The 22,006-nt window shown below is 35.9% G+C and overlaps 4 protein-coding genes across 6 annotated transcripts; 1 reads left to right on the forward strand and 3 right to left on the reverse strand.

The window, feature by feature from the left end:
- Positions 1-60: 60 nt before the first annotated feature.
- LOC109001265 (probable glycosyltransferase At5g03795) lies at positions 61-2,001 on the reverse strand. The gene is made up of 4 exons (XM_018978466.2): positions 1,804-2,001; positions 1,472-1,707; positions 1,046-1,394; positions 61-817 (listed from the first exon to the last, which is right to left on the reverse strand). The coding sequence occupies exons 1-4, from the start codon at positions 1,999-2,001 to the stop codon at positions 131-133; spliced, it is 1,470 nt and encodes a 489-aa protein (XP_018834011.1). The 3' UTR covers positions 61-130.
- A 1,509-nt stretch (positions 2,002-3,510) lies between these two features.
- Positions 3,511-9,125, reverse strand: LOC109001396 (SUN domain-containing protein 4). Of its 3 annotated transcripts, none has more exons than XM_018978649.2 (5): positions 8,655-9,125; positions 7,472-7,689; positions 4,837-6,098; positions 4,452-4,537; positions 3,511-3,801 (listed from the first exon to the last, which is right to left on the reverse strand). In XM_018978649.2, exons 2-5 carry the CDS (start codon positions 7,629-7,631, stop codon positions 3,555-3,557), a joined length of 1,755 nt encoding a protein of 584 aa, XP_018834194.1. In that variant the 5' UTR covers positions 7,632-7,689; positions 8,655-9,125; the 3' UTR covers positions 3,511-3,554. The 3 variants fall into 3 exon arrangements, with proteins under 3 accessions (XP_018834194.1, XP_018834197.1, XP_018834195.1); XM_018978652.2 differs by lacking the exon at positions 8,655-9,125 and adding an exon at positions 8,385-8,417; XM_018978650.2 differs by lacking the exon at positions 8,655-9,125 and adding an exon at positions 7,864-8,366.
- A 2,057-nt stretch (positions 9,126-11,182) lies between these two features.
- Positions 11,183-13,492, forward strand: LOC109001401 (RNA-binding protein 7). Its single transcript, XM_018978656.2, has 4 exons — positions 11,183-11,369; positions 12,060-12,271; positions 12,738-12,909; positions 13,010-13,492. The coding sequence occupies exons 1-4, from the start codon at positions 11,336-11,338 to the stop codon at positions 13,180-13,182; spliced, it is 591 nt and encodes a 196-aa protein (XP_018834201.1). The 5' UTR covers positions 11,183-11,335; the 3' UTR covers positions 13,183-13,492.
- A 104-nt stretch (positions 13,493-13,596) lies between these two features.
- Positions 13,597-17,551, reverse strand: LOC109001400 (endoglucanase 9-like). The gene is made up of 6 exons (XM_018978655.2): positions 17,298-17,551; positions 16,387-16,890; positions 15,968-16,117; positions 15,609-15,720; positions 15,207-15,370; positions 13,597-15,088 (listed from the first exon to the last, which is right to left on the reverse strand). The coding sequence occupies exons 1-6, from the start codon at positions 17,502-17,504 to the stop codon at positions 14,756-14,758; spliced, it is 1,470 nt and encodes a 489-aa protein (XP_018834200.1). The 5' UTR covers positions 17,505-17,551; the 3' UTR covers positions 13,597-14,755.
- Positions 17,552-22,006: the final 4,455 nt, after the last annotated feature.

The following is a 22,006-nucleotide window of genomic DNA, read 5'->3' on the forward strand; positions in this document are numbered from 1 at the left end:
TGTCAAAAGGCAAAAGCGAGGAAAAGTAGTTTTTTTTTTCCTGTGTTTTACTCTGACTAGTTTACTCGGAGACTCACCAAAAATTATCCCAGCATCAGAAAAAATTTCCAGAGTCTTGTAGATAGAAGATTTATATGATGGTCAATGGTGAGCCTAATCCCTTCAAGCGGATGTTCAACCTCCTAAGCCAAATTGAGTGAACAGTCATGTGAAAGATGTCAAATCTCTTTGGAGGTCCATTCACTACGAAGTGTCTTTGCACCTGCTTCACCCTCCTTTGCAGTCTTCTGTACTGATTTTCAGAGATGGTCGTAAGTATGTCTTTGATATTGGCAATGTCCTTCACTTTCACCTGGATAGAAAATAACTCCCAGTTTAGAACATCGCTGAAAGGGGGAATATAGCCATCCGAAATCAGCACCGGAACACACTCTGCATAGATTGCCTCCACAACTCTTGGGCTTGCTACTTCAAACCCGCTTGGGCATAGGCAGTACTTACTCTTCTGCAACATCGAGTTATAGTTCAGTGGCTTGGGAAGACGCTCATATACTAGCACATCTTCATCTTTTTCTTCCCAATGTTTCAACAGTATAGGTCTAATGTGGCCATGTCGACCGCCTGCAAAGAAGGCTAGAATGGATCGGCGAGATGGAGAGGGGCCGCCAAGAAGCCCCCTAACTTCCCCTGTTAGGAGATGGATTTCTGGATATGAAACGTCTCTAGAAGGAACAAATCCTTCGGAAGTATTTGCATTACACAATACTCTAATGGACATGTTGTATAGGTGAGGAGTATATGAAGATGCATAAGGCCCCTATAAAATTAGCAAAAGGCATCTAGCAAAGTTATATAGAGCATTAATTTCACTATAATTTTGGTCGTACTTATACCATGCTACTAGTTTTTTTACTATTACTTTATATTACTTTAAAATGTTTTTACCAAGGAGATAGGCAACTCAAATAAGACACGTTTTTAATCAAAGCCAAAATAATGAACAAGGAGGGGAAGAGAGAGAGAGAGAGAGAGAGATATTGCTTACCCAATCATGGCAAGAGAGCATGACATGATCGGCACCAAGGCTTCGATTCCAATAGGGATGTGTCTTGGAAATGACGTTGACATAGTCAGCAACAGTAGCTCCAATGGGATCCATATCATGGGAATTGAGCACGAAAAGATACTTAACCATCTCCACCACACTAAATGGCATGAAATATACATGTGCTTTATTGGGGTCTTTGGTTCTATAAATATTCTCCATTTCCATAGCATGAATGAAGCTTCCCTCGGTGGAATATATACTCTTGCATGGACCATAATGAAACAATGGTTGCTCTCCTTCTTCATATACATATATTTTGAAAATCCTTTCCATCTCTAAATAACTCCTACATTTTTTTTCTCTCTTTTAATGAACCAAGTACCATAACAAAAAAAATTTCAGTAATGATGAATCGAATGGTACCTGTGAAAAGCATTTGCATTCCTATATACTGGACCTCGAGGAACATAGCCAGGATCATCATGGGTTGATGTCAGATTGTGGGTTCGACCAGCCTCTTTAATGGCCGACCTGGCTCTACCCAAACTTGCTTCAATTTTCTCTAACGTACTGTATTGTCTCTTTACTCTGCTTTTCCTTGTAGTCACGTTGATTTTATCTGATTCTTTCTTCTTTTCTATTCTGTCTTGCTTTTCTCCCTTGTAACCCAACAACCAAGACAAAAATTAAATAGAAAACCGAGTATATCAACATAGAAACTAAGCGAATATATGTGTTTCTTAAACAAGACTTACGGTTTGAGGGAGGGAGGAGGAAGAACCATACGGAGAATCTGGAGTTTTGAAAAATTCAGAAGACCTCTCATCACCAAGTGTGCACTGTATCACTGAGATCATAACAACCAAGGCTAGCACAAAAAATAAAACCAAAAATATTAAAGAAGAGTACGGTCGGTAGAATGAACAGAAAGTCCGCTTGTCAGAAGATGGCATTTCTCTGTATACACTGTACCCTTTGTTCTGTGAATGACACAGAAGGATCGTCTGCTAGGGATTCATTTCTTCAAGGAAAGGATCATTCCTTTTTTGCTCATCGCAACTTGCATGGTTATGAGCATTGAATGCTAGCCACGAAGATATTTTATATGCTGCTTTGCTCTTTTCTTTTCTTTTTTTTTCTTTTCTTTTGGGGTTCTTGCATGCAAAGCTTCGTCGAGAGTAAGGTTTGTTAATCCCCAGTATGGCAAATAAGATTAAAAAAAGAAAATCCCGAGTATGGATCTTCTTCCAATAATAACCATTAACCAGTGTTTCCTATTTGGTATTATCGACAGTTTTAGTTTGTATTTTGACTCTTTATTACCTTAAACGTTTTGCAAAACTTTTGACTGTCTGAAGCGGAGTGAAATGAGATAAAAATTTTATAAATAATAATAATATAGTTTGCGTTGAATATTTTTAAAATTTTAAAAAATAAGAGAAAAAATTGAATATAAAATATTATAAAGTTAAAATATTAATAGAATATAGTTTTATAATATTATTTTTATTTGAGAATTTAAAAAAGTTGAATTGTTTTATATTTTTTGTTTGAAAGTTTTGAAAAATTGTAATGATTAATTTGAAAAGTTATATTTGAATTATATTTGAGAAATAGATAAGATGAGATGGAAATTTTGGGATGAAAGTTGCAATACGGTCCCCGGAGAGAGGCTGAATTATTTATTTATTTTTTTAAACCTGTCATTTTTTTATTGATCATATATATTAAAATGTTTACGTGGAGTAAAATGTTTACGAGAATAATAATAATAATAATAGCACAATTAATATTGGACTATTTTTACTAAGACAGCAACAATCGAACTGTTGCAATTCGCATTTATTCAATTTATGGCCGTTTTTTTTTTTCGATAGCAATTTAGGGCTGTTAAATTAAAGCAATATGCATAGTATCCTAACATCTCTGAAAATTGGGGAAAAATAAGAATCAAATTTCGGAAAATATCGTGTCTTTAGTACAAAATGGTAAAGAAATCTTATAAATGGCATTCGTTTCGGAAAGATTATTAGCATTAAATAATAGATTATTTCCATTATATAACAAGAACAATCGAATTATATATGGCAATTTACATGTTATTATCAGATGTATGGCTGTAAATTGGACGCATGCATGCATACCATCCCAAAATGTCTTAAAATTAGGGGGAAAATAAAAAAATAAAAAAAATCAGATTTTGGAAAAGATCGACACAAATAAAAAATTAGAATAGCAGTACTCTACGAATAATTAATAGTCTTAATACACAACAATGAACAATATTATATTTGTGTCGATCTTTTCCAAAACAAGATTAAAGTCTGTTCCGTAATAGAGAATGGACACCATTCTGTACAGTATCTTCGAAAAAAGCGACAAAACTTGCCGCAAAACCCACCCACGGAGGAAATAACCAGTATGGTGAAGTCTTATGAAGCAAAGCCACGTGCACACTGAGGGGCAATAAATAAAAATCATTCACTGGGTAACTCAAAGATGTGTTTTATATTGATAGTATGAAGATAATAGTGCTACAGCTCAATAGCAAGAACAGCCAGGGCGAGTTCATCCAACAAAATTTCCCGGACTCATTTGTTCTATGAACACTCAATGCCATATAAACACTTACCGCCAGATCTAGAAATAGTCTCACAAGAGCTAGAACTGAAAAAATTAAACATACAACAAATATCACAATACCCTTATTCTCCATTGAAAACTGATTCTCCTTGACCTCATCAACCTGAGATCTGCAAATGAATAGCATTTATCAGCTCTTGCATATACCCATACACTAGATAAGCAGCCCACCATAAAAAACAATTTGATAAACCAGTAGTATTTTTTAATTTACACTTCTAACCAATGTATAATGCTATATATATATATAAATATATATATTACCCAAATTGGGGGCTTGCATGAGCAGTCCCCAATTTTTCACCTCCTTTTGCCAACCAAAATTGTCCATCTCAAATTTGAGTTCAATCGCCCCTCTTTGGCTATGCCTACTTCTCTCGTCAATAAAGTTCTTCTTTACCGATCAAAAAGATTCAAGTCCAATTACCTCTCTGCCAGACTCATGGGACATTTCAGCTCTGATCCAGTATCGTATCTGGGTCTTTACCTTCTAGCTATCTAGTTAGGTGGAATGGGAGGCTATCCCAACCCACACACAAGGAAAATCCTAACTTGTGCCAGAGTTGATAGAAACGAGAACACTAAACAAGCAGCAGCTTTGCCCTATTGCACTATATTTTCTTCCTTATCCGACCAAGTCAAAACCCAAAGAAACCCACCCAGAAACAGAAACAGATCCTAAGATCAGGAGCTGTAGAATGTGTTTGCCTAAGGTATTTTGAAAAAAAAGATAATAATTTGACTAGAAAACGTATTCTACCTGAGAACAGCATTGTCCCTGAGTAAATTATCCAATTGCAATGAAACAAGGGACCTCCAAGAAATAAAATCATCAACATCTTTAGCCTGCAATTAAAACAAACCATTACAAAATTAATCACACAAATAATGATAACACCAAAATTGATCTTGATGTATATACAAACACAAGGATAATGATACTCCTACAACTCTTTTACAACTCACTTCAAATCAACTAATGTAATTGTGCCACTTCATTAAAAAATATTTTCAATTTTACATAATTACCCTTCATTTTAAATAGAGTTGTAAAATAGTTGTAGACTAGTTGTAGGTTTATCATTTTCCCAAACACAATAGTGGTAACATGAAACCAGATTCTAAAAGGAAAGAGTATCACATACAATGACTTCCTGATTTTCAAGAAGATTCCGTATGTCCTCTCTGATCCTTTCTAAAATTACATCTTTCTCTCCTATATCTTCCTTGATATCTTTGAAAATATTGCCATATCTGGAAACCAATTCCTCCAAAAACTGCTCCAAAACTGATAAATTTAAATCCAGTGAATGCACTTTCTGCATCAATATCTTGAGAACCGTATCCCCCGGCATCCTGCCAACTTGTTGGTGACGCATCTCTTCTACTGGATCAGGCCCGTTCGTTTTTACAGTTTCATGTGCAGAAGTAATTTCAGTTTCTGTGATATCTTGATCAAGGTCAACACTCTCTGTGGGCTCTGGCTGGGAGGGTAGTTCCTTTTTGTCACCAGTTCCTTCCTCAGTCACATACAATTTTTTATCTTGAGCAGATATCAAATCTTCCAGCATTCTTTCAACAGCATCCACACCATAAACTTCAACAAAACTCAATGTACAATAGAATTCTGAACCATAGTGGCTCAAAAGATTCAACTTTAGGTATCTTACCCATTTTGGCTCCTGAAGAACAAACCTCTGTGCATGCTTAACGTTTGAAGCAGTGAAATTCCCGAGTTTGACCCATTCATCTGTTGGATAAACCAAACCGCCAAGCAACTCAAAGTCCTTCAAATTAGAAGAGTGGTGCTCAAAATTAGCTATTTCAATTGTATCTACTAAGATTTCTTCTGAAAGCTCTATAATGGCAAATTTCTCATCCACAGAACAGGGATTCCGAAGATACTTGTCCTTATCTCTACCTAAGATATTAGAGGCACCCTTGGCTTCCTTGTTAAATGCCAAAATCTTTGCCCCCTTTGATGCTGAAGCATAATTGTACTCAGCACCACCAGGCTCAACTCTGTGTATTACGTTTCCAGCCTGACCGGATCCAGATTTACTTACAGAACTAAAGGCTCTGCTTTTGAATTCATCAAGACCAAGTGGTACAGTGTGAGAGAGACGATCATTCTTTGGAGCATCATTTTCCGATTTCAGAGCAGAAAGGGAGTTCTCCACTGCAGGTTGCTCTCCAACAGTTGAGACATCATTTCTACTCACTTCAACTGAGACATAATTTGTGCTGTCATCATCAGCAACTGATTTACTACCATACCCTCTGGTTTCAGCAGCATTTGTACACAAAGCCTCCGTTGGTGGATGATTATCTGTAGTATCTGAGTCATTACATCCCACCTTAGCTTCATCCCAAGTTGATGTGCCAGCCAGAATTACAGCAGGTTCATCTAAGCCGAAAGAAATTAGAGAGATCAGCTAATAAGAAGTCATGAATGTAGTACTTCCCAAAATTTAATGCATTGTTGAAAATAATACTAAAGATGGGTGCATCCTTAACAATTACAAATATTCGCCCAGTTACAGGGAATCTTTGGGTATTAGTTCAAAGGAAACATCGAACACCGAAAGTGAAGTAGCTCTAACCTAAAGGACCATCTCCCTTTTTTGGTGGATTGGGAAGAGGAAAATACACCCATGCTAAATTCCACTTTATTGCTACCTACTTTCTGTTACATGCAAATAACAGGAAGTAGTAAGCAAGAAAATATGCCCGACCTATTACTCTGCAAAAGTATGGCTGTAAACTAAGATAAGAGAAATGTGCGCTATGGAATGGTTTTGCATCTTTGACACAGTCAATAGCACTATATATGTGTGTAACTTCTAAAAATCTCATATACACAACCATTTAAAATTTCTATAACAATACACAACAAGAAATGACACTTGCAACTGCATGACAGGATAATGAAAAGAAACAAAGAAATTGGAAAAAAAAAATGTTCTCCACGGCAACAGTTTAAGAATTGAAGAACGAAAAGAAAGAACTAGAATAAAACTCGGTCCTATCAAATATTATTGGAAGTCTCACTGCATCTGCACCAATTGAGCTATTAGTTGCCGTCAAAGAATCTTCTCCATTTAGCCTCCTATTTTTATTGATTTGGTTTTCCAAATTCTGGGCTGCTTTTTCCTTTTCATCTAGGCTATTGCCATAATTGCTGTCGTATTTGCCTCTAGTTATCAATTTCTTCAGTCTATTATGTTCTAAAGTTTATATCTAGCTGTTAATCTGCTTTAAAAAAATGATGATACGAAAAAAAAAAGCACTGCTCATAGTGTCAAATTTTCTTTTGAAAGGCAAACTTTAACTCAAAGATACAATTAAAAAATGATTGGTTCTTGGTATTCCCCAAGTACCAGCCATGAATTGATATTGAATCAGATTAAAAACGCAGCTTGCTTAGGTTCTCAACAGAGCCCTAGCTTATTAGTAATAGACTCAAAGAAGCAGCACATAGCAAATAGCATAACATGAATAAATAGATTCGAAGAAGTAGGCTAAAGGCTAAATTTTGGCAATCAGGTCGATGTTTCCAGTAAAAGTAATCAAGAGGAGGCTACTCAGTCCAAAATGATAGATCATGGGCATAGCCAAGGAGCTAGAAAGAAAGTAGACTTTAGATTGCCAAATATGGTTAATACGCTTATGCTAAGCATAGGAATACCGTTCTAAGTTCTAACCAGAAAACAGGAAGAAACACTGAAAGGCCTCTACTATTACCCTAAGTATAAAGAAAATATAGTTTAAGAAGCTTACCTCTATAACCATGGCCGTGACTGATCCATAAGCTAAAAAGGAAGACAAGCCCCCACAAAACAAACACCAAAGAAAGAGAAACCTTGTACAATCTAGTTCTTCCACTTATAGCCTTCTCCAAAGCTCTTCTTTGAAGAATAGCTCTACGTGACCTCTGCATCACTCATCAATCCGGTCCAATGCTGACAAGTGAACAATTAAAGAAAACAGGAGATCCCCTGCACCACATAATACAGAAACCTTCTTTTGTTTCAATATTTACACAAATTCTAACAAATAAAATGATACAACATAAATATGAACAGAATCAAAAGAAAAACATTTAAATGAGCTGTATTGGTTGTAAATGAAGCTACGATCCAGGTTTAATGGCTGTAATTCGTAAATTTTACCTTTGAATTAAACAAAATAGCATTTAGCTTGTAGATTCAGCTAAATAACTTTATACGATTTTCAAATACACGCAAATGTATCCATTTTAATGTTTAGAGCAGCATTGCTTCCACGTTTTGAAGCGACAATGGGCATTCTTCCATGGAAGACCATAATAAATAGCTTCAAAATCAGGACTCCTCGTATATATACAGATGCTTAGTAATTACAAAGGGAATTGTTCGATTAGTATTCCATCTTTGTAGTGAGGCAAAATCACGCTTGGTTCAGAAGAAATACTATCTCACCCGAACCGATGGTGAAAACTGAAAGAGACAACACCTAACCAGTTTTCTCGACTAAATTCAAGCACAGGCCACAACCAATGAGATTGCATTCCTTCAGACTCGATTGGTTGTAGAGAAAACCTAAATAAAATGACAAAAATACGGCAGAACAAAATTCAAAATTTTCGAATACAGCATATCCACCCATATAAACACGTTAAAGAAAGAACACTCGATTGGTTCAGAACACGTACCCAATTACTTCCCTTAACTGAGTTGATCTTTTCATTATCTAAAGAAAGACGGAGCACCAAAAAAACAAACATACATGCAATATATAGGTAGATTAGAACAGGAACCCATATATAGAGAAATAGAAAGGAGATCTCGGTGGGCGACTCAGCTCGAGCACATATATCGAATTACTCTTAGATCTAATACAAACATAATCAAGAAAAAAAATTGATTAAAACGAAGTAAAATAGATGGGTACACAGTAACAGTGAGATTCAAATTCAAATCACCTCGGTTTTGTTTTTTGTTTTTTTTCGGCTTGGTTTGGCTCCAACAGAGGATTGTGAACAACGAAAAGAAACTGGGATATGAATATTTAAATTTGGAGAAGGATGGAGATCGGAGAAGGCAGAATCAGCGTCTTGTACAAGGCTTAACGAAAGGCGATTCTATTTGTCTCCGCGTTGCCTTGTGGTTTGGGCATATGTAATCTTCATTCCTCCTCCCACTCGCCGTTTTTTATACTCGTCAATTCCTCTTCTTCCTCTTCCTTGTCGCTTTCTCCAGTAACGGCTTCCTGATTCCTATTTCTTTCCACCGAATGTCTGTTGTTACACTATTCTTTACTTTTACTACTAGTTAATCTCTCTCTCTCTCTCTCTCTCTCTCTCTCTCCCCCTGCGATTTACAAAGGGAATTCCGAATCCCTCTGGTTTTTGGATTGGATTTTGTCATTTATGTCGACGTTTTAAAAAAAAGTTTTCAAATAATTATAGAGGGAGGTCAATCGCTCTCATGTGCTGCAGCGTTGGCACAAATAAAGAAACGCCACGCTAGGGGCGATGCTGGCTGACGGCGAGTCCACTGGTGATTGGTCTCCCACTCTGCCTCGTCGACGCGCACATCCACCAATTCCCTCGACATACATCATGTCCCACCATCTCTTCCAAGATTGTTATTATTGACTTATTTTCGTATCTTATAAGATAATATATACTTGAATGAAATTCAGTAACCTTCAGCACAATCTAGCTCCCCCCCCCCCCATGTTCACTTCTGCGTTCACTTTTTTCTTTTTTAAGTGGATTTGTTTTTACTCCTAAGTAAGCAAGAACGATCCATGTCCCATGGGCATGGGTGGTAGAAGTATCACGATAAAAGGTCGAGATCTCCCGCAACACGCTTCTATCGAGTAGACAGAGAGCCACGGAGGCCACGCGAAATGTCACTGGATTTTCTTCTCTTTTTTTTTTTACACGCTTGGAAGACGTGTCATACGATATATCGTTCATGAATCATGTTAATACAATCTTTTGCTGCCAAGACCATCACTCCGAGTTTGTTGTATATTGTAAGAAAGAGAGTAGCTCATATGATTAAGTCCCGTTTAGATTTTAAGTTAAAGTCTGATTTCTAAACGCTCATTCCTTAAATTATTAAATTTATCTTAATTTGAAATCTCTTTATACGTAAGATCTATAATTTTTTTTCAACTCAACATATTTTTATATGCAGAATTCACAATCTTTTCAACTTCTCATAAATACATTTAAATTATTCTTTAACATTCAAATACATAAAAAACTCATCTTAATTGTACTTCATAGAACTCACTCTACTATATCAACTCATTACTATTTATAAATAACTCAACTCATTTCCATTTAACTCAAAATGATTTGGTGTAATTTATTTTTCTTCACTTATAATAATTTGATGTACGTGAAATAAAAATTATAATTAGAAGACATAAATGTTTTTTTCCGTATCAAAACGTGAAAAACACACCACTATTTCGTTTGGTTCCTTAACTCCTCTCAACTCATCTCAACTCATCATTACAACTTTTTCAAATTCCAACACAAAATATAATAAACAATTCAATTTTTTCAAATCTCAAAATAATAATAATATTAAAAAATAATATTCTAATAATATTTTATCATTTCAACTCAACTTAACTTAACTCAACTCATTTCAACATCCAAACACAACCTAAATTTATGATTTCTTCATTTTATTTTGGACTCAAACTTTTAATTAGTAAATTATGTTTAACAGCCTGTAAAATGCATTCATAGTTTTGGATAGAGGCTATTTTCAATTATTTTGGTTCCAGTTGGATTGTTTTATTAAAAATAAATAGACATAACACGTAGATCTTATAATATTTGATATTTGTTTGAGTAAAATTTTTATATAATATAAACCCAATTACGAGTATATAATATTATATATTTTTCCCTCAAAATCGGACTATTCAATACAAACAAAGAAGCCGAGAGATTTATCAAATCTGAACTTTTTAATATTTTAAAATTTTGAATATCTTATAATTTGAAATCCTTTGCTTATAGCAATCAACATTTACTATGAAAGCAATGGTGTCATGACTTTAGTTCCTAGCATGTGGTGTCATGACTCATGAGTGCTATCAGATGAAAATATTATTACAAATAATTTATTTAATAAACCATCAAATTATAATTATGAAAGCAATTAACATCTTACAAAATAATACTTAGAAAATTAAATGAACATTAGATTTTTGTTTTTGATAAGCAAAATGAACAATAGATTAAGAAATAGAGGTAAACGAATAACAGAAATATTTTAATCATAAAATAATTATATAAAAATTAATTTATAAATTAATTCGACTTAATTGAATTCACGTAAATTTATAAATTTAATTTTATATACTTTCGATTTTAGTTAATATGTGACCGGGGATCGCAATGATAATTCGGGGACATCACGATGATAATCCTAGCCACGTGTCTCTCTTTAATAGGATAAGGACCGTTGTACTTAAATCATTCCACTATCCAATGTCGGTTATTGCAATAAAAAGATCAAACGTGTTTGACGGATCATTCTCGGAAGTCAGTCTCTCGCTGGATCTCATCTCTGAACAGTGTCCTTTCGTATTAGGGTTGCGCATCACGTTCTTGTCTCGAGTACATCAACCATGTCCGGAAGCTCAGGTTCCACCGTGTACGTTGGTAAGTTCGAGAGAATTCCTTTAACATTCTTCGCTTTCGATTTATTTTTCGCTATCTTTGATTAGGCGAGAATGAGATACTTTTTTCTTTTCATAGAATTCGAGATATATGAACAATCAAAGAATAAAGATTTTTTTTTTTGAGAAAATTTCTTTGGAAACAAATGGACCCGATAGTTTTTTAGGTACCTGTAATTTTGGTTGGAAAATAAAGTTGATTGGTTCGGTTGACTAGAAAGCCGAGGAATTTTTATTTTTGGGTATTTAAAGAGAAAATTTATAGGTTGATTATGAATTTTGTGCTGAAGTTTCTGGAATGAAGCCTGTAACAGCCGAATTAGGCCACGGTCCTGTTATTGGAGGGTTTTTCGTTTTCTAGTTCCAAAAAACTAAAGACTCTGAAGATGATTATCTTCTATTTTCATTAAAACATCTTGATCCTGGAGATGAAACTTTGTTGAGAATTTATAGCCCTTGTGTGCGCGTGACAAGTTATCTCTATTTGAGTCAATAAAGGATCTTTTGTGGACCTATTTTTTCCCTGCATTGTTTATACTTTCCTGATACTTTCATTCATTTGAAATAAGTATATTATGATGTGGTTTATTGAGATTTGGCTTCTGTTGCCATCCTTTTTAATTCGTAGGCAGAATTTTCTTTCCTGACTTGTATATTATTTGCTTGTACTCAGGTAATCTGGATGAGAGGGTGAGTGATAGGGTCTTGTATGATATTTTGATTCAAGCAGGGCGGGTGGTCGACTTGTACATTCCCCGAGACAAGGAAACAGATAAACCCAAAGGTTATGCTTTTGCAGAATATGAAACTGAGGAGGTTGCAGGCTATGCTGTCAGGCTTTTCTCTGGCCTTGTGACACTCTACAGCCGAACACTGAAATTTGCGGTACGTCCTTGTTACCTATGGCTTTCACTTGCTGTAATTTTTTGAACGCCATTTTGCATTACATAGTGTCATTCTTCTGGGATTGATATTGTTCTGTATCAGTCTAGTTTACTATCTTAGGTTCCCTAGCACTTTTATGTTCTGGGTTCTTTTCGCTGTACTTTAACCAAGCCTGTATCCAATCAGTACACGAGGCTTGATGTGATGGAGACGTATTCTGTAGTTAACCTAGTCAGATTGAGGAATCACTAGTTTGATTTTGTGCCCTTGATGAAATGGCAGGCATGTGTGCAAGTAGTAGTCTTCTAATTGATTGGTAGTAGAATAGCATTTGCAGCAATATATTGAAAAACTGGGTCTACTTACATAGAAAATTTGAAAGATACAAATCTATATGGGTTTGCAAAGTTCGAAACCAAAGCTTGGTTGATGCTTTTCATTATGACATCTGTTCCTTGGTGAATAGATATCTGGGCAAGACAAACCCTCACCTCCAATGGCGGTCACACCCACATCAAATTCATCTCATAAACCAAGGTCCCACCCTGTGCCAGTTAACGATATGGAAATTTCTCAGCACTCCATGAAGTTGTCAGCACATTGCAGACTTTCAGCTTACCACGATAGTCCTTCTCAAGGTTACATGTTCTTTTCCTCTCTCTAATTCCTTATTTTCTTCTCCTTACACCCAAAAAGTTGTAATTGTACATGTTCTAAAAGAGCTTCTTTTTAATACAGTGCCGAACACCCCTGGTGTAATTAATCAATCTAATGGATATGGATCCCATTTCAATGGCAACAATTATGAATACAGTCGGAGAGTTTTGGGGACAACATTGGATAGCATTAGCCATTTTAGGTCTCGCCGCCACGATACAAGTAACCCAATCTATTTTCCATCTTACAGTTAACCATATTAGATTGTTAGAGATTGAACTCCCACCTTGGTGAGTCGTTCTAATAATATAATCAGCATTAGTGACACTGTTGTTGTGAAGCATAGTTGAAGATGTGTTAACCAGTAAGTTAATTTGTGTTAGCCCTAAGCCTTATTCGTAGGTTGTGCCCATCATGTTTGTTATTCTCTGTAACATAGACTTAATGGGAGTAGTTCTTTGTTTATTCTTTGGTGTTGTAGTTTCATCTAGTTAAAGTTGCTCTTGACTCCAATATTTCTTTACCATGTTTCCTAGTGATTGGTTCTAAAACCTTTTTGTAGCACCTGATATTGGTTCTATTTGCATGCTATTCTGTCACTTTTACTTCTTTCCTTTTATCTTTTAATTGCCCGCCTCTCTATCTCTCTCTCTCCTCCCTCCCCCCCCCTCCTTTTTTCTTCCCCCCCTTTCCTTCATGTGCATCTGCAGGGCGATAGGGGTTTTGGACATTTGGAATGAGTATTTCTATTACAGATCAAAGGATGTTGATGGGATGTGAGAAGGGTAAAAACCACTTTTCATGATAGCCTCACCCAAATGACTAATGGTTTAGAATCCCCCCGCGCGCGGGGGGTTGGGGATTCTATTAGAGATCAAAGGATGTTTGATGGGATGTGAGAAAGGTCAAACGAGTAGGTGTAATTGTGTGGTCTTGTATGGCAGGGGCAGTTAAAAAACAATGCTTGAGATTTTGACCATTTAAGATCTGTGACTTCTAAGAGACTGGGTTGAAGGTCTTTGTTTGTAATCACTTGGCTAACTATGTGTTTTCTTTGATGTCTTTATATGTATGGCACAAGTAGAATTTCGTCAAATAAAAGGAATGAATGAGAATAAAATGGAGAAACGAGAATAATTTAAACACCCCTGGTAAATGTCTATATTGTTAAGTTATATGATGTCTCTAAGGTCATTAATATGGCACATGAAGTGGGTTTACTTTGGTCGTGTCGAATGTTTGGATCCTTCCCAATCGACTAATCTTGCGGACTGAGAGAATGTGATACGGGAATTTGTGAATCTTGTTCTTAGAGTAAGAGCCTTTCTAGCCTGCAAAATTACTTGCAGTAGTTTCTATGCAATAGTTTTATTGGATAATTATGACTTCAATGAAGTGAGCATTTTGAATGTCTGCCATGGGCTATCATTTTGGAGAAATCTAGTGCTGTGATTATTCTTAATTTCTTCTATCTTTACTTGACAGTTGACTGAATGGTTATGATTGTGATGGTTCCATGGTTGGGACCTTGTGGGTAAAGGCTATGTACATTTTTAGTAGTTTTCTTCTCGCCACCTCTGCTCTCAGGAAGACATAAAATTTTTCATGCTCCAGCATGCGGATAAAGCTTCAAATTGAAATCTCCCTATTATTTTGTGTCGCACTACATTTTTTGACACTTAATTTGTTCATATTGGAAACACGGGATTATCCCGGAGAGAATTCAAACACAACTACATGGTCCACCTATTTCTTGGTGGTACATACCTAGTTTGGGGTTAAATACAGACATATACTGAACCAACTCCTGTCTTAAGAAAATACTCATCAACCGGTATGGCTCCCAGCAAAAAATGCTAGAGGTCCAACAATAGCAGCATTGATATATGTGGCAGGTTCCGCGTGACTGTAGTCAGTTCTTTCATCCGGGTAGCCATCGTCTTGGTTTGGACCACCAACAATGGCTCCAGTCAAGATGTTCGGATTGGGGTTTGATGAATGCAAGTATGGTTGAAAACCGCCGTCACAACCTAAGCTTTGTGGATGGCTTGCCAATGAGGGCAATGAGGATCCTCTGTGGTGAATTCTCTTTGGAAAAGATTGCCCATATCCAACCATGTACGATAGTTTTAGTGGGTTCTCTCCTAATATATAGTCAACCTGCAATATCCATGTGTTATTCTGTTTAGACGAAAGGAAAAAAATGAAAAGAGGAATAAGAAGAAAAGTGACCATATGGATCAGTTGTTCCAAGAACATAACATCTTCAATGACTTGCCTGTTTCCTTGCAAGGTTTTTTAGTGAACTCGGAGTGACCAAAAGGCTGCCACAGTTAAATGTGTGTTTCTTGGCGGACATGTACTTGGAATAAGTCGTGAGCAAGAATGTAATGGATGTAACGTACTGAAGGTTGCTTCCTGGTAGCTTGTAAATGAGCCCACCTTCACATCAAAAAATTGATGGTTACTAATGAAACCCACAATTCATAGGGGTTAGGAAAAGGATACCCAAGCTCTGGGAAACTTAACTGCTGTAGCTGGAACCTTCAAAATTTAAGGTTACGAGGCCTTTGCAGTGCAATTAATTATATAGGAAAACAATTTAGATGTGGTGTTACTGCATGGTGGAATTATACCAATTCATTCTGGAGATCAGGAAGCTATGGAATTATGACTTTACCTTGTGTATATTTTGTACTTGAGAAGGGAGAGTTAGGCAAAATGCGGCACATGAAATCTTCAGCTTGTTGCTTGAATCGATCGAAGTTCTTATCATTGCTAAGCAAGGCTTGCTGTATGAAGGTAACCACCACGTCAACTTGTTAAAAAGTCTAAATAAGGGAAAACTACAAAGATCGTTGACCTAATTTTTAGCGTTTATAGAGATCAATGCTGAGATTTTACTTGAATCAAATTCGTTGGAAGCGAATGAAGAGCCCAAAAAAAAGGCTTAATTTTCTCGCGTAATTGGCAGATTTCTGTGCAAATCTAGTAGTGTTTTTATTTTTGTCTATCAGAATACATGATTAGCTATTTTACCCTTGATAGAAGAACACGAGCACCGGCCAATTTGTTGTCCCAGCTGAACATATCGGTTCCATCATCAGCTCCCAGTGATTCCAAGATATTGAAGTAAGAAACATCGTTGGTAGCCCTTAGAAGCCAAGCAGCTCCCCACAGCAGTTCGTCCTGAAAATTATACAAGAGAAATAATCGATCGATCAACTTCTATAAAAACTGCTCTCTTAGAGACAATCTCTCTCAAGACTTTGAACTTATGTTTATTTCCACCTGATGTTTGTACTACATGAGAACATTTTGCACGCTTTTTTATGTTACTTGGTTCAACTTGACAAAAAAAAATTTCTTGGTAAAATTTATCAATTACGAATGCTTTTGCAAAGTAAAAGCTAGTGTATGCCGAAAGAAAGACATTATATTTGAGTCCTTTATTGTACCTTATATCCAGAATATGAGCAATAAAATGGGCAGACGGCAGAGCCAAGTGAATCGCTATAAGCACCACGATACTGCATTGCAAATTGAAAGACATTTCTGGCAGTGTTCAAAAGTAATCTTGAGTACTTTGGATCAACTTTTTTGAAAACCATGGAAGCAGCAGCTAAAGCAGCGGCAGTCTCTGCGGCAACGTCGGAGCCAGGGTTGGAAGGAGAGACCCAATATACGGTGCGGGACATGTCCATGTCCTCAGGCCTTGCCCAACACTTGTGGTCCGCATTCGGGTCGCCAACTCCAACGTAGAGCTTTCCGGGTGTGGCTGTGGCACACTTTAGGAGGTAGTCTGTTGCCCATCGGATTGAGGCCCTTGCGTTTTGTAATTCTGGGCCCATTCGCTTTCCATATTCGAGCGTGCTCCATGAAAGCATGGTGGTCGTGAAAGCCATTGGAAAATTGAACTTAACGTTGTCTCCGGCATCATAGTAACCTCCTGTTAAATCCACCTGCCAATGGTACAAAACTTGATTAAAAAAGCTCAAACTATTATCACTTTTTGAGACAGCAAGACAATAGAACATAGGCTTATGTACAAAATGACCTTATTTTGTCGTATGGTCAAAGGAAGTTGCATGGCATATATAAGTATATAACGAATGCAATAAGTAGGTCAGTGGTGGAAATGACACCAAAATAAAATTTAACACAAAAGGGTGATCGTATCAGTTTAGGTTCAATATTATCGAGGTAATAAAGAAACAACGAAAATGGAGTGCATGAACACACTGTCGAATATTGCCTAAGAATGAAAAGAAAATATTTTGTATAAAAAAAAAATATAGTAAAGAAATGAAGTTTTCAATTCTAATGAGTCGTGACAGGATCAAAACAAAATAGTAGACAAACAACATACATTGGCAAGCTGTCCATCAGATAAACCAGAGCTGGACCTCCAAGTAATTTGCTGGGTTTTGGGGAGCATCCCAGACCTCTGGCCTTGGAAGAACAATATGGACTTTGCTAAGGCATCTTTGTAGTTGGGGTTGCCTTGGACGCTCTCCAAAACCAAGAAAGAAGAGAAAAACAAGAGGCAGAAAGATGCTCCCCTTACCATTGCCATTCGTACTCGTTAAAGCCTCAATATGGTTTGTTTTTTTAACTTTGCTTGGATGATAACATGATGCCCTCATATATATATAAGAACCAGAAGGCCTAACGTACTATATTTAGTGCAAATTAAGGCTCAACCATTTCGTTGTCTGCCAACGGAAGACACAACAAATGCTATATTTAACACCTGATATATACTTTTTCTAAAACTAGACATCCTTTTAACCTCTTTGGGAAGCCCCTGAAATTGAAGCCATTCCTTCACAACTCCATTAGATCTTGTTTATCTGCATGCAGCTCCAATTAACCTTCATGCAAATGTGTTCTATCCTCGAGCGTATGTTTTGATGTACAGGAAATATTAACTCATCCCAAACCTCCAACACCTTCCAGTTTAATCTTTCTTTTCTAAAACTAGACATCCTTTAACCTCTTTAGCAAGCCTCTGAAATTGAAGCCAGTCCTTCACAACTTCTTTATGACCTCGTTCTAAGGAAATCTGTAGCTCCATTAACTTCTCTGTAAGCTAGGGTGTTCTATCTTCAAAAAACATATGCTTTGATGTACTGCATGAACACCAGCTCAATTACTCTTCTTTTTTTTTTTTTATTGTTCTCGTCATGTTGTAATTAGTTTCAAACCCTAATCTTGATATGTTTAGTCATTTGACTGCCCGTTTTAGGGTTTGGCCAAATCCCACTGTATATAAAGTACCGCACATCCCGCTTCACTTAAGATGGTACAGTGGCATTGGGCCATTTGCCATTGACCTTAATATATTAATTATCTCCTTTTTTATTTTAAAATCATGACTTTAAGCACATAATGTCACGAATCATGATATTGTAGGAACTAGGTTACCCAAAAAAATTTTCATTCACGTTCACACATATAGTTTAACGTTCGAACATCAAGATGTAATGTTAGAACATTAAGTTGTACACGTTTGAACGTGAATGAAATTAAATTCCATACATATTGTCTAATAATTAATGCGGAAAATGTCCTACCAAATTTTTAAACACATTTGAATGTCACATCAACACGTGCGAACGTACATTTGTATTGTTTGAACATGAATCATATATTTATATATTTTTTAAATAATAGTGATTTATATAATATTCTAATTACACACAATATGTAACATAATTATCTAACATAGTAATTATAATTACTATGTCATAATTATATATGACATAGTAATGTATATATTATATAGGAGAAATGATACTTGCAGTCGTGAGCGTGCAGTCGCCGTGCAGTCGCTTTGAAAAAAGTGAATAAATAAGGGACCCACCTGAAAAGAAATTAATTTTTTAATAGTGGACCCCACTCTTTTTCAAAGCGACTGCACGGCGTTTGCGCATTCCACGACTGTATGTAGCATTACTCCTCTCGCTCATTAAGTGACGTTATTATAATGTTCGAATATCACGTGTATATAAGTTTCCGTCCGAACGTGAAATGAAATTTCCAACGAAATCCGTAACCTTTATTCATTCGTCACAACCGTCAACAACCGCAGCCAAATCCGTCGCCGCCCAGTCAAACACCACCACAAATGTCACAAAAGAGGTAGGCATCTCTCTTTAACCCTTAGTATGTTTTTTTTTTTAAATGTATAATGGAGGTTTCAAGAGTTTTCGAAATCCATTGGTGGTCAAATTTTTATCTTGATTTTTCGGCCACCATGAATTGTCAATGGCCAAACAGCCACCATATAAAGTTTGAAGTGTATACTTCATTTTTACGGTAGCTTTTGACCACTTTCATTATGTTTGAGGTGTTAAGGAATGACTGAGTTGACTCAGCCATTTTTTGTGTCATAACGTTCGAACGTTACAGTGTCACGTTCAAACGTTAGACCTTTAAAATGAGAAAGACGACAAGCAGGTTCGAACGTTAGTCAAATAACATGTGAACGTTCTACAATATGTGCGAATGTGTATTTTACATTCGAATGTACGTTTGTAACATTCGCATGTCAGACCGTTCATATTCTTTAGTGTCACATACGTTTGAACGTTAGTTTAACATTCGAACGTTTATTTCACATCCACTCGAAGCCTTTCAACTTCTAGAAAGGTTAGAAACATTCAAACTAATAGTTAATGTACGTTCGAACATCTTAATAAATACGTTCAAGAGCTTGCTCACATGCGAATGTTTTTGTTTTGTACGTTCTAATGTAATAATTTTCTGTTTATTTTATTAATACCATTCAAACGTATACATGGTTTAATTCGAACGTGTGTTTGCCAGTATCACGTTCGAACGTAACTCATCTTACATTCGAATGCTTATCCTAGAGGAAATTAACATGTGAAGTAAAGTCTAAAATGTTCGAACGTATAAGGTTAACGTTCAAACATGTTTCAAAAATAATTTAGATTATAATACATAATATGCATCATAGTACTAATATTACTAAATTTTTTTTTCTTTCGGGAAATGACTCATCTTCTGACGACTAGGAAAATGAGGAGGGAAGGAATAAGTTAGGACACGTCTCGAATCAGGGCTCAAACAGTAATGTCCGAACGAGAAGTCCTGATCAACGAGTTCGATGAACTCATATGCGCGCCATGCTTAGGTTGATGCGATGGTCTCAGATATTACTGCACACATCGACTGAAAAATCGCATCAGTACAATAGAGTTTCGCCAAGGTTGGCCATCAGTTAGATATCCTAAATGAAAATGTCAACTCATTGACTGACGAATTTAATACATATGTAAACAATTCGTACTGAATAATTTTTTACTTTTATTGTGTTGTTTTCAAAATTTTATCATATTTTGTACTTTATTTTTATTATATGTAATGAACAAAAATTCTCAATCTTTTTTAATGTTAGTTTATCCAATTTTAATTTTAAATTAATGCACTTCAATTCTCAATCTTTTTTAATTTGAAATATCCAATTTTAATATTAAATGAATTAACATTCGAATGTTGGCTCAAAAAATTTTCACATTCGCACGTAAGTAGCCACAATGTTCAAATGTCCAGGGCTCGACCGAACATGAATATGTATACACTGAAACGTAATGCAATTTCCTGGTTGTCTTTAGTGATGGTTTCCACAAACCGTCGTAGAAAATGTTTTTTGATAATGGTTTAGGAATTGTCACAATTGCCAAACTATCATAAAAATTCATTTATGTTGTAGTGATTGCTCTTCTATCTTATCTATTTTTCTTTGTTCTCTTTTTTTTTTTTTTTTAAGTTTACAAGGGATCGATCAACTTCGTAACTGTTGGGAGATTGGGTTTGTAAGGGGGATATTCTTGACGTAGAAAACCTACGGATGCTTCCTCAAATGAATTAGCTGAAATATTGTAGTAGTTTGACCTTATACTTCCAGTACCAAACGTACGTCTTGAAGTAGAGACGCGAACCAAACATTAAACAAGGATTAATTAATGAACAAATAACTGATAAACATATATATGTTTTGTTGGGTGAACCCTGTCTAATCTTTACCTACCTTTCTGTAATGTCTACAAATTTCTTAATCATATGCATCATCCACGTCCAATCTATTTCGGCGAGTCCAGCAACTTTTCACACAGTTTCGTGACTGAAGCTAGCTAGTACATTGAATCCATTAATGGCGCCGCTCCAAAATATTACTTTTTTCTTTTATTTATCATAAAGTCGAAATTAGATTGATATACATATGATAGCAGTTTATTCCCATCCATTGGACCATTGTAGGACCCATTTAGAGCTAATTAATTTGAAGAAACACATCGAGTCACTCGTGCACTACTAATCCTCGTGTGTTTGGTTTATGCCAGACAATTAGCGTACAAAATTGCCTTCGAATGTGGAAGACAAAAGTCCCTGATTATGGGTCTTGTTTTGAGGGACTTATTATCAAGAAACTATAACTGAAAAACAACGGCAAGTCTCTCGAAATTCTCTATCTACCTAATTCTATATATTCCCAATGTCCAAAAGTACTGTAGATCAGTAAATGGAAGGCGCAAATGGCGAGCCTTTAAGGGTCTCCTTGGATCACCCTGAAAAATCGGCGCCAATATGGTTTTGAGATAAATTGATTTGTGTAGGGACAAGTGAATATTGCTTTTGGGTTTGTAATTGCTTTCAATTGATTCTCTTAATTTCTTGGGATCTTCTCCCCTTTCTTCCCATTCTTTAGGACCAAGTCTTAATTGCCATTCCCAAATATTCTCCCCGCCGCTTGCTTGTAAATTTTCTTCCTTTTGTACGTTTTAGTTTCCCAGATAGATAGATATAGAGAGAGAGAGAGAGAGATGATCTACTATATATATGTTAGTATATATCATCTAGGATTTTCTTTCTCGAATTTTAGGATAATTATATTTTTTTGCATATATCTTTTGAAAAATATTTTAAACACAAAAAGATTACATAAAAGTAAACTATAAATTGATGTGACTTGATGTAATACATCAGATTTTAAAATTATTTTTATTGTAAAGTAGATTTAACAGATCCCATAAAACTACGTCAGTTTAT

The sequence above is a fragment of the Juglans regia genome, chromosome 1, assembly GCF_001411555.2.
Source record: "Juglans regia cultivar Chandler chromosome 1, Walnut 2.0, whole genome shotgun sequence".
NCBI classification, from domain to species: Eukaryota; Viridiplantae; Streptophyta; class Magnoliopsida; order Fagales; family Juglandaceae; genus Juglans; species Juglans regia.